The 14,960-nt window shown below is 40.2% G+C and overlaps 2 protein-coding genes across 7 annotated transcripts in view; both read right to left on the bottom strand.

Annotated features, from left to right (window-relative positions):
* Window positions 1–3,413, bottom strand: part of PLPP5 (phospholipid phosphatase 5) — a 4,945-nt gene extending 1,532 nt beyond the window's left edge. The window contains exons 1-6 of one of the 2 annotated variants that reach the window (XM_027865520.1): window positions 3,334–3,413; window positions 3,031–3,139; window positions 2,521–2,611; window positions 1,901–1,964; window positions 1,199–1,323; window positions 456–626 (exon numbers count right to left, since the gene is read on the bottom strand). In XM_027865520.1, coding sequence (XP_027721321.1) covers window positions 456–626; window positions 1,199–1,323; window positions 1,901–1,964; window positions 2,521–2,611; window positions 3,031–3,139; window positions 3,334–3,407 — 634 coding nt within the window. In that variant the 5' untranslated portion in view covers window positions 3,408–3,413. The other variant, XM_027865521.1, reaches the window with a different exon arrangement.
* Window positions 3,414–4,001: 588 nt separating this feature from the next.
* NSD3 (nuclear receptor binding SET domain protein 3) overlaps window positions 4,002–14,960 on the bottom strand; it is a 141,866-nt gene continuing 130,907 nt past the window's right edge. For all 5 annotated transcript variants that reach the window (XM_027865471.1, XM_027865476.1, XM_027865473.1 and 2 more), the window contains 5 exons: window positions 14,750–14,866; window positions 13,163–13,304; window positions 11,905–12,011; window positions 11,062–11,266; window positions 4,002–10,056 (listed from right to left, as the gene is read on the bottom strand). In XM_027865471.1, the coding sequence (XP_027721272.1) occupies window positions 9,815–10,056; window positions 11,062–11,266; window positions 11,905–12,011; window positions 13,163–13,304; window positions 14,750–14,866 (813 nt within the window). In that variant the 3' untranslated portion in view covers window positions 4,002–9,814. The remainder of the gene's footprint in view (window positions 10,057–11,061; window positions 11,267–11,904; window positions 12,012–13,162; window positions 13,305–14,749; window positions 14,867–14,960) is intronic.

Raw genomic sequence — 14,960 nt, 5'->3', positions numbered from 1 at the left:
ACTTTAGGGCCGGTGCTCTATCCACTGCACCACCTAGCTGCCCCTACACCATGGTTTTCAAAGCACTTTCCGTCATTAATCTAGATAATGGAAGTATTATTTGCAGGTGAAGTACCCTGCCCAAAATCACAGTTGAGAATTAGAGCTTGAGTCTTCTACCTCCATTTTATAGTCCTGGGCGATTTCTATTGAACACATTACCACTTAGGGATTAACTGCCTCTTGGGAGGCCATTTCCTTTTTCTATACAAAAGTCTGCTATTACCATTAGTGATCTTGAACCATTCCTGATTTCAAATCTTTGCAAAGAAAACTTGCGTAATCATTTTAGTTTTGGCAACTGTGCCTCCCCTATATATATAAGAAGTTTCAAGGAGTAAAACTAGAAAATGCCTAAACAAGTCTCTCTCTTTTCCCCTCTTAGAGAAGGCTACATTTTACCCCCAAGACCTTACCTTGCCAATGGTGTTTGTAATCACAGGTTCGGGATAGAGCAATGATAGCTGCAAAGAGGAGAGGTGATAGGAAGGCACAGAGCCGCCAGGATTTTCCACGGCCTTGTGGAGTAAAGCAGTGTAACTTCCCTGCTAGGTAGAAGGAGGTGAAGGCCAGTCCAGCAAATGCAACTGGAATGGAGAAAGCCAGTACATGAGTGCTTCTTCTAAGAAGCTAATTCAACACTCTTTAGACTATAGCCCAGGAATCATTTGCAACCCCAAAACGTTGCTGTTGGCCTTCACTTTCCACCCCAAGTCTAGATAAATATCTTCCTTCATACTGCACAAGTGTGGTACAGAATAGAGACTAGGGAAAGGAAGCAATAAAAAATAAATGATCTCAAAGGCAACAATAGCTCTAACTTGACTGCCTAAGAAATGTACAGTCAATTCAGGAAATGTTAAATTATTTGCAAACACATGATGATTCTACTATTTCATGCAGACAACCTCGGAAATATCTTGGTAGGAACTGGTGAGCTAACTCATTATTCATCACGCTTACTATTTTCAATTCTTATCCTCAAGTTCAAGGGGGCTCAAAGTATGTGAAGTTCTAGGGTAAAAAGGCAAGGTGGCTGGTATTCAAGTACAAATTTTAAAAAAATGCACTAGCTACTACCCACTCTCCAATGATGTTAATTTCTTAGTGTTTCAATCACAAACATAAAATGAGGAAAGAATTCACTTGATGGTCATACAAGAAGAATGCCCACTGGGGAAGCTCTTTCGGCCCTCAGTGACCACCTCCTCATCCCCTGTGCAGATCAGTTCAGAATTGGCTTGTCCATCTGGGAAGCAACGATAGAAGAAATCAGGGCGAGGCCTAAAAGGAACAGAAAATCTGTGGGCTACTCGAGACTGGTGGTCAGTTAAGAGAATTGGTTTGAACATTGTCCTGAGGCCAGGGTCACCGATTTGAGTTCAGTCCTGTGTAGAAAAACTGTTAAACCCTGATCTACTTCATGGTACCTGACGATACCAATGACCCAGGTCAGCTGTCTTCTAAATAAATGCTGTCATTTCTAAGTAGGAGTAGGCAAGGGAGTTTAGACAATCAAGGCATAGCATCACCATTATTGAAAAAGCAAAATCTTACTGATGAAATCATCTTTATTTCAAACAGACAACCTGCCTTGATGGACTGGCACCAATTCAGTAGCCTCATCAGCCACTCCCAGATGAAGAAAAGGAAACCTGTCAGCAGGGCTAAGTAGTACCCACAGATACTACTATAGGTCTAAGATACATGGTGGAAAGAAGAAAGATGGGAGGGAAGAAGAGAAGAGAGAAAATGTGGATAGAATGAAGAAATAAATTCACAGCTTAATAGATGTGAGAAGTGGTCAAATGCCACCAACAGTTGTGTCAAATAAAAGGTCTGGGTGAGTCTGACCCCTTACCTTCCCACTATCAGCTTTATTGTATTGGTGAAGACTCCATTTAAAGCAAGGGCGAGGCTGGCAGCTACAAAGGAAAAAGTACCATTGTGATGCCTGCCCTCAGGGAAAGGTACGAATAGTGTTTGGGCAAAACATGAGCTATATGGCTTTCAAAATAGCCAGAATCCTCCAAAAAGGAGTTAACAACCATCTTTCTTCCTAAGGATAGGGTGGCTTAGAAGACACTGTACAAGTCATCTTGGAGACAGTGCTCCCAAATAAGCCTTCTATCTGTGGCATGGCATGTGGCACAATGGAAAAACATTTGGATTTTCAGTCAAAAAACCTTGGTTCAAGTCTTGGTTCTACCATTTGCTGGTTTGGTCACTTTGGGCAAATCATTCTCCTTAGCTTTAGTTTCCTAAGGACAACAGTAATACTTGAATCACACGGATCACAGGAGAAGTATGTAAACTCCATTAGCACACTGTCCCCCTGACCCGGACAGACCCAAGTGGGGTTCTCTAGTAAATGACTTCCTTAATAGATGGCCCGGAGGCATGGGCACAGCCTCTCAAAGCTCATCTCTCCAGCCACTCCCTCCCTCCCCTCGACACTCTGGGCACAACTACACCTCTTACCCAGGCACGCCTGCTTGGTGTCTGCTCCATCTGCTTTCTTAAGACATTTAACCAGAAGGATCAGAGAGAGGGGACACAGAAACACAATCAACTGGAAGGGAATATAAGAAAACTAAAGCTGCTTACTGCGACAAGGGCACGGTAAGGGGGCTGCCCGGGACAGAGCTTCCCATACGTCAGCGGGGGTCCCGTTTCCCCTCCCAGATAATCACACTGTGCACAAGTTCTTGCTTGCTGGGTTCGAACTAGAACTTTCTGGTATTTCCCAAGTATATAAAGATGACCATCTGCTAAGCTCTAACCCGGGCCAACCTATCAACTCACAAAAAGCCCCCCGAGTCCTGGACCTGCCCCGGGATACCGCAAAACTCGGGGTCCTCGGGAGGCAAGGAGGGGAAGTGGGAGGGGGAGGGGCTTGAGGGCCGTCGGACCCCACTTTGGGCCGCGGCCCATTCCCCCCACGTCCCAGCCCGGGTGCCCGGGGCGGCCAGGGCCGGGATCGGGACCCACAAACAGAGGCTTGGTAGGGAAGTGGTCGTTCTCCACGTAGGGGTTGCGGTACAGCCACATCTCTTCGGGTTGGATGAGCCTCTGGAAGGGCGGGAGAAGCTCCATCACCCTAGAGGAAGGAAGGGAGGGCGGAAGAGACACCAGGGCCAGTGAGGAAGGGACGAAGGAAGCCCACCCCGCCCCGGCCCCGCCCCCGGCTCGGGAGCCCCCCACACCCCCCTCCCCGCCGGGCCGCGGTGGGAGGGGCAGGGGCTCCGCGTCCAGGCCGCCCTCCGCCCCGCCTCTGGCCGCCCTCGGGCTCACACAAAGGCGGTAAAGAGCGCGATCCTCACGCCAACCTCGGCCCCCAGAGCCGCCGCCGCCGCCGCCGCCGCCATCACCTTCCCCACGGAACCGAGCCGAAGCGCCGCCGCCGCCGCTGACGTGGCGGGCGCAGGCCCCGCCCCCGCCAGGAGCTGCGAGGGCAGCGCGCGAGCGCTCCCTGGCCGCCTCTTCGGGAATGGCAGGCAGGGCCAACAGCATCACCCAACCCCGTCCATGGTCCCCCAGGCCGAATAAAGAGGAGAGAGGATTTGCAGCCGCCGTGGAGCTGGGGGCGGGGCATCGTCACGGTTTCTTTCCACTTCCTCGCGGAGGTCTTTGCCTCCTGGGTTGCAGCCCCACTCCGAGGCCCGCCAGATAGGCGGGTCGTCTGTGAAATTCGGGGTTAGGTGACATCATCACCGAGGTTCTTCCCAGCCCTAATGCCCGCCAGTCTAGCTGCCTTGCTCATGCCAGCCTCACAACCAGAGTTACTTTCACTACACTTAAGCATTCTTTTTCAGAAAATCTAATTCACAGTTTTTCTGGATTGCTGCGGGTCATGCCAAAATCTTGCCTGGAGAGCCAGAACATTCAGGGCCACGTGATATCTTCTTTACTTCCCAGTGAAACTATAACATGGAATTAATAGTAAAGACAAAGCCAAATTCTTAACTTGGAACATTCAGAACAATTTATTGAAGTCAATCTCAAGCAAAATCTGTAATCAGTGGAATGTCATTTAAAAACCTTTCCAAATTAATCCTCACAGAAGCAAAAAAGCATCTGAATTCCAAAGTATTTGTAAAATAAAAAAGGCAACATCTCAGTAAATATAATGTACAAAAATTATATGTTCCTACCATCACACACATTCAATTCAGTAAGAAGATTAAATATTACAGGCAATTCTAAATACACTAGTCAACAGTAAACTATCTATATACAATTTAACCAAGCTTTTACATGTTTCACACTATGCAAGAGAACATAGGCCAAACAACAAAACTCCCCAAATATTGTATATCTCAAAGTCAATGCGGCAACATCAAGTCATGTCATAATACAGTAATGCCCCAGTGGAACATCCCCAGGGAAAGTTAACACTAATTTGTTAGTGTTAAAAGCTTCCATCCAAGTCACAGAAACTCATAAGAGATTGACTTTAGTGAATATTGATGGTTTCCTATTAAAGACTCAAGTGATTTCATTAAAAGAACATTTCACAGAATCTATAAAGTTTGTTACAGATAAAGTCTACAGAAAACAAATCTACAAAGATCATTATTACAGATAAAAGATCACATGGAAATGAAAATGGAGTCTTTTAGGTTTCTTTTTATTGTGTAACATCATTCAAAATGGGTACAAAAGGGCTTAAATCCTCATACCAATCCCAAATATGCATATGCCCTTATGCAAAGAAAAAATCTCATCACTAGTCAGTTGTAATCATTATCATCTTGGTTATCAGTGGTGATATAATTTTTATATGAATATAACACTACAAATGAGATATGCCAATCAAGATCAATGACAAGTTAAAGTAAATATCATCCAAGCCCATTTCTAAACTCCTAAGAATTCCTTATAAAGGTCCAATGCTAGGCCACTTGAGCTATGCTCCAAAATGACCCCAATACACTCTTTCTTTCCAGGTAGAAGTTTAGAAATGGTGGGCATTTCTATTCTGATGAACAGATTTATTCAATAAAAACCACATGAAAACCTGAAAGACTGAGTGAATGGCTTTGGCAATTAAGACATTATTTTACCTTACTTTTGTTTACATGGGAATGATTTTAAGGATCTCCATTATAGAGGCCACTGCAGTTCACCAAAATTCTCTCTCCCTTCCTTTAAGCACAAACATATAACAAGCACCCAAGTCTGTCACTCTGTAATGGACTATGATAGAAAACGGAAATAAGTTTCTGAAACACAACTGATTACATCCAGCATTTTGGGAGTGTAATGTAAGTGCAAAATTTTCGTTACACAGACACAATAAAGGGAAAGGGGGGAGGGGCAGAACAGAATTGATACAATATTGGAAATAAAGAACAAACATAGGAAATTGTCATAAAATGCTGCTGGTTTCTTATGTAGTAGTCTCTTCCTAAGTGCATACATAAAACAGAGACACCTGCTCTGAAAATCCCATTTGCACTACCCATAAATTCACCCAAGTTAAGGAGGGCAAGAGACTCGGCTACTAATTCTCAATGTAGTACACAAAACAATGCTTTCTACTTTATAAATAAAAAAGCTGCAAAATGAGCATCTGAAGGGCTTCAAGTATGTACATTAGAAAACCTGAATTCAATGAGGCAGAGGTCTCAGTGTTAAAGTGACTACTTCGTACCTGTGGTAAACATCATCCCCACTGCCTTGTTTCATCTCCCGCCCCCATACCTTTCCAGATAAAAGTTTGCTTGCAAAGTTTCTGTATATACAAATTTTTAATCTTTTCAATATTTGCCAATTTGCCCCAAAAATGTGTCCACTTCCTATTTTACTTGAAAACAGAAGAGAGTTTCATTTTAGTTTCTGTTTAAAAAAGACCAATGACTTTTTTTGGAGCGGTCTGGACAAAGGAAAATATCTCACCTGATCTCATCATGTACCCAGCTCTTATGTGACCTACCAACAGAATGATAAGTAATTCAACTGGACAAGACCCTACTCTGGAAGCAAATCTGTTGCTACTATCCATCTGATAAAACCCCTAATGAAAACATGTAAGTGGCTAAGCACTTCTCAAGTGGTAAGAATTATCTCCATTTGAATTCTTTTGTTTTTATACCACATTAGAACATATGTGGCAGCAACACTCTAGTTTTAAACGTGCAAAGAAAGGGCTTTATTTTTTAAAGATAACTGACCTCTGCTGGGCAGCACAGATATTATATTACTTTATAGATAGCAACTTCTGTTATACAAACTACAGACCAAGATATTTGCAAGTAAGTTTGAATGTGGTCTAAACACTGAGCAAGAAACTACTCTGTCCACCAGGACAAAAAACTGTCAAGTACTCAACTACCCTTCTAGTCACAGTCCTTTGGATGGTTAGAATGCTTGAAGTTCCAATTCCTGAGTAGCTTTAGCTGTGGTCAGTGTTTATGGGCACACTGTGATAATTTCCTTCTCCGTGAAGATGAGGGTGAAGAGATTGGGGGAAGATGTGCATGCCATCTTTTTTTGGTGTGGTTTGAATATGTATCCTCTCAGAGGTGGTCCCACACCAATCCTAGTAATAATGATCTTGGAATTCAGCTTTAAAACTCAAACCAGATCATTTCCTTAAAAACTCAGATGCACATTCAAGATAAACTGAAAACATGCTTTAAAAAAATCACCTCCTCCTTCCTGTAACTCCATTCTTATCAGCTTAAAGAGCTACAAAGTTCATTTTTCTGCTTTGCACAGCTGCACGCCATGGCATCAGTGCCAAGAATGAATATTTATCCTCATATTAACCAACTCTTACTATATAAGTCAAGCTTGACAACCAGCTCTTCTGTTCCCTGAAACTGGTCCAAGTTGATTCCATTCTATCCCACTTCACATTGTCCTGGGGAGGGTCTTCAGTATTTCATCTTCAACCACAACTGATTCAGATGTGAGCTTCATGCCAACAACCACAAAATGTATCCTCCTTCAAAATAATTAGCACGAGGTAAAGCAGAGAATAATAGAGGAAATGGTGGAATCTAGCAGTTTTGCCTCGTTCATTTCTTTGTGAAAAGGAACAACAGCAACAATAACAACAACATTTACGCCACTGACCACAAATTTGAAAGTGACCCTCAGCTCATTCAAAACATTTCAGTGAATAGTTTGGGTGCAAGTATACACTTACACACTCTCACCTTCTCCACAATCTCACATTCTAAAGGTGCATTAAAAAAGGTATGACAGCAAAAAATGAGACATCCTCTTGGCACTGGCACTACTAAATCAAACCCATTTTTTAAAACTCCTTCAAATATTCAGGTGCTCAATGGAAAAAGTTGTTATTCATGGTCCAATTCTTCTGTTGTGCTAAGCTATCTATCAGCCTATGCTTTTCCATTAATTATTCCAACAAAGAAATCTTGGTAGAGCTCTGCTACTTAAAGAGAAAAACAAGCCAACAATGAGATACTATTTAAAAAAAAAACAAATACAAATACTTTCAACATAAGGTTTTTGCAGTATTCAGCACACCCTGGCTTACCATGTAAAATTCAACAGAATATTACTAAGTGGTACTGAAGCCAAACACATTATTATACAAAGCAAACATCAGATTTCCTGTTGGATGCCGTTGCAAGAGGAGAGTTATGTTTGGAATATTAAATTAAATCTTCATATTTATAACTTTTTAAGCAAATATATCATACATGTACAAAATTAAAAGTATGACAAAGCCTAAATACTATTAAATAATGTTAAAAGGATATCAAAATACATAAATGCTAAGGAAGCAAAATTTAGTGTGTTTTGGTAAGCTGTCATTTTATGAGTAGTGACCACAACCAGTGACACAGATAGCATTTTCCATTTAGCTCTTGCCACTGTGGCAAAACTTAGGGAATTGAGTTTTACTGGAGTAATTAATTCCCTTAACAAAAAAGAAAAATCAATTATAGGAGGCCCAGTAAGTCCTTTCTGGGAGCTGGCAGTTCAAGTGCTTAAAGGTAATCATAGTGTTCTGTTTTAAAAAAAAAAAAAAAAAAATCCAGTACACATGCACGTGTCCATACACCCATATATGCACACAGAGGCACCAAACTGCATTTTCCTTCTTATTTTCCATTTTGTTTCAGTTAGGAATGCTCTAAAACTGATGTAGAAAAGGGAATAAGTATAATAGTACAACTGCCCCAACTATGGAAGGGATGAGGTGGCTCTAATTTCTTTTCTGGATTCCTTATTGGGTCCTTGGGAAGGAAGGGGATGCTACCTTGTGTCTGAAGTTCTTTCTATTCAGTCAAAACTCAGAGAAGAAATGAACACAAGACACTCAACACAATGACATTACCATATCTTGTGTTAGTCCCCTGCCCCGGAGAATATTGGGACACATATTCCTAGAGACCTAAGAATAAACGAATTCCATGAGTAAGATAGATGTCTTGGTGTACTAGAAAATTATAAATCACAGCCAACACCTTTTGTTAACACTGACTTCCCTGGGAGCTTTTCCCAGATAACTGGTAAAGAACAAGTGCATTTGTGTTACTATTTCATACCCTGTGGAATTAGAAGAGCCATTAGTTTCCTAACAGCAAGGGCAATGTTCAGTACTAAGATATCAATCAATGAAAACTGCTTAAATATGGCCTTTTAAATTCATCCATCCACAACTAAGAAGAGCTATTTAAAATACAATTCAAAGTACATCTGTGTATTTTCCACCAAGAAACAAGGCTGGACTAGTCAGTTAACAAAAGGAATGTTTAGTTAAGATGAGGAAGGGGCGAAAAGGAAAAAGAAAAAGCCTGTGATTCCTCTCCAGTTGAGCTTATCATCTGCATACAACAGCGACAACAGCCCCAGCATAAGGCTTTGAGTTAGCTGCATCTCATCTCCTTTTAATGGCCTACATCAGTGTGGCAGTATGGTAAGGACAGCTATTCTTCCTGCTTCTTCATACCCATATAGACACACGTCATTTGTAAAAAGTTAGCATTAACAAAAAAGCATTTAAAAATCAGTAGAATCATCCTGTAATTTTTAAAAAATAAAGTATTATATCCATATTAATAACTTAAATAATGCTATCATGGAGCCCACCTTGTCTTGGAGCCCAGAGAGGTACACTCAACAGAAAGAGGCATTTTGTTTACAGTCAGATTGACCACTCCCACACCCCAACTTCCAAGACCACCAGAGAATTCTGAAGGGCCACAAAGGAGTTAGCCTAAATTAATTTTTCATAAAAATGTATGTAAAGACTATTATACCCTTTTCTGGACTATTCCAGAAAAGAAGTCAAGTTCCTACTCCCCCCACCCCCCATCCCCAACTTTTTCTTTAAACACACTGATTAAACTATCTAAGTCATATTTTTCAAGATTCCTTAAAAGCAAAATAAAAGAGTGGTGACTACTTTTACCTTCTACACTCAGAAACATATTTTAAACTTGAAATTTCTGTTTACTGACATAAATGTATTTTCTAATTTTTCTTTCTTAAAGGCCAAGGTATATCTGTTTTTCAGCTGCAGAAGCACATTTAAGGGCAAGGAAAACACAGAAAGAATTTAATCACCCCACCCCATCACAAATCATTCAAAATCCAGGCATCACTGTCTTCCTTGGCTGCCTGGATCACATAATTCCTCCATTCCAATTACAAAGCCAGCTCAGGTGATAAAGCAAGTACATTATGACAGTTTCTTCTTTATCTATTTCATCACCTATTTACTTTTTACCTTTATCTTTCTTAAAAAAAAAAGAATTGAAATAAAAAATAAAAATAAAACACTGTAAATTTATTCCTTCACGTCATCTCCAGGATCTTGTGATTCCAATTTGCATCTTATCTTGTTCCAGTACTCTTGTGCCACGGGAGATTTAGGGTTATGTTTAGAGCAGCAGAGACGGCCTTCCAGTGCAGAGGGCACCAAAGCCCCTTTCTCATGATCTTTACAAAATGAACATGGACAGAACTCACAGAAAGAAACTGCAGAGTTGCTACATGTGTCACACTGATGCCAGGGACATTCCCACTTTCCTAAAGAAAAGAGGAAGAAGAAAATTCAGTTTCACATTCGTTTTGATTAGACATGTTAAACTCACTTAAAACATTACCAAGTCTCCACCTTCCTTCTCATTGGGGACCAGGTGGGGTACAATGGAACAGTACAGAGCTGAAGCCAACAAAAAGAACCATGGAGAAACATTTAAATATGGGCATGCCTTATTGCTCCCCAAAGAGCTTAGTCCTACAGTGTGATCAAATAAGTAACTAGATATGGTTGTCCACAGAGCACTCAAATCCACAGCAAAGCAAAGAGTAATTTTATTTATACCATCAGCAGCTTTGTTTGCTTTTCACTCCCACCCAGCTGCCCTTCTTTGGCCTTCTCCTTGATCCTCCTAACCCCTAGACACAAGATTACCTCTGTCTTGGGATTCACACCCCCACAGTACCCTCTGCTCCTGAGATTCCTCTGAAGGGAGGGTGAAGTCCTTTCAAAACCTCTATTTAAGGAGGGTGCTTGGGCCAGCCATCTTTTCACTTCCTACCAGGCTGTACTCCTTTGGACTTCATCATGCCCCTGAGCCAGGTACTTTCTCTCCCCACTCCTTTTCAGTTTCCTTTTTTGTGTTGTCTTCCTTTACTGAATTGTAAGCTCCTTGAGCTGTCTTTCATTTTTTATCTCTGTATCCCCAATGCTTAGCACACAGTGGGGGCTTAACCAATGTTTATTTACTGATTCCCTGACTCCAGGAAAGTCAGAGTTATAGGTTTAGAGTGGGAGGGCACCTTAGAGGTCATCTACTCCAACCCCTTCGTTTTCCAGAGGAGGAAATATCCTTTCTGAGCCTAATGATATGCCCAAGGTCAAGCGGGCAGCAAGAGGCAGAGCTGAGACTTGAATCCAGGTGCTCTCTGGCTCCACATTCTGTCCAACCTCTACTTACCTAAGGCGTGGTTAGCCTCAGGAAAGGTGAACACGTCTGACATTCAAATGTAAACACACCTAACAGCAGGAAAGCAAATGCCAATTCTCACCATATGGTGGCTGCGTCAGGTTAAGGCATAGGAGGTGGTATGCTTTTGGACAGTCTTTTTTGTCACACATGACCAGCTCTCCTCCATCTCCACACTGAAAACAATAATCCTCATGCATCTGCTTCTGTTCTGTTTTGATTTTCCGTTTCTTCTGCTTCAACTTAGCATTTTTTGCTTTTTCTTCATTTGCTGACGCAAATGCCGTCTGGGGAGAAAAAAAAAATCACAGTATAATGACCAGAGGCAGTGGAGGAAGCTTCAGATGGAAAGTAAAAAGAAAACAAACAAAACCTCACTGCAGTTCCACATTTGTTTAAATTAATAAGTTATTTGAATACCTAGAGAAATTTATGATTGTTTATTGTTTTAAGAAAATTAAACTATAGTAGTTTATTCTTATTGGCTTTTGTGAGTTTCACTTTTTTTCTGTCCACAGTGACACTAGTAGTTGCCAGAGGTGGAATTTGAATTTAGGTCTTTCCAAACTGGAATCTCTATCCTCTATGCAATACTGCCTCACCAACAGGGAACACTCCCAACAATTCTGATGCAAAAAGGTGGAAATTTTTCATGAATTTGCAAACTCAGCTAAGACAGTCAAAAAAAATACCATACAAATACAATTCCAACCCTTAATTCAAAGAACTTTATTGAAAAGTCAGAAGTGAACACTGAATGAGAACTTTTACCAATGTAGTCAGTACTCTCAAAACAAACTGGGTATCCCCAAATTAGGGTCTCCTGAGATGGCTAAAAGGAGCCTGCTCTCACCAGCCCTCTTTTCTGTCTGCTGTGACTGGGAGCATTATCCTCCAGGAAATCTTTCTTTCCTGTACAACTGACCTTTGGTCGAACTCCTAGAAAGCCGCTGCAGTTGTCTGCTCCACAGTGACACTCTGTCCTGCCATTGCCCAGGCAATCCAGATTATAATTGAATGTTAGCTCTACCCCTGAAACATAAAGAAAGCGATCATCCACATGCAAGGCATTCTCGAGAGGAGAAATGTCATCAGACACCCATTCATAATGAAAAAAGAGACACAACTTGGATGTAAAGGCTATTCTTCCTCTTCAAGTCTCACACATTAAAAACACTAGTGGAAAAAGAAAACAAGGAAAACATCCATGCCTACACATAGCTGGCAGCAAACATAAATCCTGTAAAAAGAAGTGACATCCTCTACTCAAAAACAGCTGGAAACAATGTGGCCAAGACCAAGAAATCAGAAATCCATGCTCCAGAAAAAATTAATTTAGTTTATTTTCTGTTCCAATGCTGTCTCCCTATTCATCAAACAATTCTATGGCCATGAAACTACAGAGCACTGAATCACTGGAGGTTATTTTGAATTAATTGGTCCTAGCTATAGCCACACAATGTCCCAGTCAGAATAGGAGCTGAATAAGTATGGCTATCACATAGTTCTATCAAGCAGGAATGTAAACTAGGGTCTCCCTAACTTTCATTAGCCAGAATTTATATAATTCTTAATATTATGAATATAGTTTAAAAAATCTCACATCTTGGGCCAAAGTGTGTGTCTCGCTCAGTTCTTCCACAAATTTAAAAAATTGAAAACTAAGTTTCATCATGATGATACTTGAAGGAATGGGGATAATGAAAGGAACAGTTTTGTTTAAAGATGCTTTTTATATATATAATTTGGAAGAGGATCAGTCTTTTAAGGAGACAACTTAGCCAAAGTTAACACAGGCTAATTGCCTTTAGGACTTAAAAAAAGAGCAGTAATTAAAATCTTACATAAATGGCTACAGATACTGGCTGTAATTACTTAAACAATTCCATGAGAATATGAGCAAGCACTGCATCTCAAAGCCTGTCCTGAGACTCACTGTGTTGTCTTATTCAGAATGTGCATGTTTCAATTTTTTATGATAACTGCACTTTGAAAGGATGCTAAATTCAGAATAAGGGTTACTTCACAGATACCTGGGGAGTTCCCAAGCTGAAAACAAAATTTTTTATGGCTTTCCCCCCTCTAAAAGGAAGACCAAGTTGTAATGAAAGAGAAGGAAGGAAAAAAAAAGGAAAAGAAAGGAAAGGAAAAAAAAAGAAAGAAAAAGAAAAGGGATGCTTTACCTGCAGGAATATCACAAAGAGCAAAAAGTCCAACACGAACATCCCCATTCACTGTCCACTTTTGAGTTTCACAGTTTGGATTGCAACTATGGTTCATAAAGCGAGAATAATTCCCTTTTGGGCCAGCATCGATAATACGGTCCTTAAGCAAAAAGAAAATTATCTTTTACTTGAGATCATTGTGGGCCTCTTTTAGAAGCACCAAACATAGTAAGAGGTTCTCTTGTAGCAGATACTTCCCAACCTGTCTGTTCTGTGGTCTTCACTAACATTTCACATTTAAGCAATCTAAAAGTCCAGTAATTCATGTCCCTACTGGAAAGTAACTTTAGCCTACTGTCCTTAAGGGAAATGTAACTGTGAAATAGTGATAGTTCAGCTTATTTTTTTTTAAAGCTTAGCACTTAGAAAAACAAATATACCTACAATATTCAAAGATGTTTCGGAAATTCAACTGGATCAAGAATAGGATATGAAGACCTGCTTAAACTAGAGAACAATCCATAGCACTTTTTTTTTTTTAAACAGTATTTGCTATTAGAGAATTGGGTATCTGGGAACCTCGAGTAGAAAAGAGAAGAGGAACTAGAGAAAATGGTCAGATGACAATTTATGATGGTATCTGGAAATTAAAATCTCAAAAATCCTCAGTGAGAGCTTTCTTTGGAGGTATTTTTGAACTGAGGTTGGGAGAGGTATATGTGTGAAGAAGGCTTTATGCCTTGAAGACTGTTCCAACACTGCCTGGTAGCAAAGTTAAAGCACAGCGAAAGGGCAAACCAGGGAGACAAAGTCTACAGGGAGGGTAGAACTGCTCAGCCTATACTTACACTGATGATTTGAACTGCCTGTATTTGTAATGTGTACAATCTGGACAGTCTTTGGAGTGCTGAGTAAGCAGCCTCTAAAAATCAAGATTTCAGAGTGACACTATCTGGCAAAAACTGATTTACATTTTAGATTCTCTATTACTTAAAAACCTATCATAAAATTTTTTTTACTATTCTTTTAAAAAACACTTTCTAGGTTTTCAAACAGGGATTTCTCCTCTCTTACCAGGATGGGTAGTCTCTGCTTTTGCCACTGATTTTTAGTGTGAACTTGGACATATCATCTAATCCTGCCATGCCTCACCTTGTAAAAGGAAGATATCTAAATCAGCTTGTGTTTGGAGACAATGTGAGATACTTTTTAAAGGGTTAAAGTATTACAGAAATATAAGGTATGATTATACTTATCAGAGTTGTACTTTACTATAATTTATCATTATTACCCCTCTGCTCCTTTAATTAACTTAAAAACTACACATTGTACTTTAGAATTGTTGCCTTTCTTAAAAAATAAAACTTTAATAGCTGCTTAAAATATTCAGGACCTCAAAAATCAATCTATTGAACCCTTATTTAATATATATATACACAGGTACAAAATTATAGTACTTAGCATTCTGGTCCTATTTTCAATCACCAAAGACATAATTTGGCTGCATAATTAAATAATGTGGGCTCATTCCTATGACTGAACAGGCTCAATGCTGAACTTAATGTTAAAACCCTCTTGTTTCATAAGAAAAAAGACATTTTTTACCTTGGTGACTGTTAACATATAAAAATTAGTTATGCTGTTCTCATGGGCACGTTTGATTCGCAATCTGCATTCTTCTTCATCAATTAACTCACCAACATATTCATTTACGAATTCACCCTACCCAGAATAAAAAAACACAAAAAGTACATTATAGTAGTGCTCCTAAAATAAGGATGACATCACTGAAAATCAAAAGAGATCCCATAAAGAG

The sequence above is a fragment of the Vombatus ursinus genome, unplaced genomic scaffold, assembly GCF_900497805.2.
Source record: "Vombatus ursinus unplaced genomic scaffold, bare-nosed wombat genome assembly UNPS02014778.1, whole genome shotgun sequence".
Taxonomy (NCBI): Eukaryota; Metazoa; Chordata; class Mammalia; order Diprotodontia; family Vombatidae; genus Vombatus; species Vombatus ursinus.
This window is presented reverse-complemented; position numbering and strand designations above follow the sequence as displayed.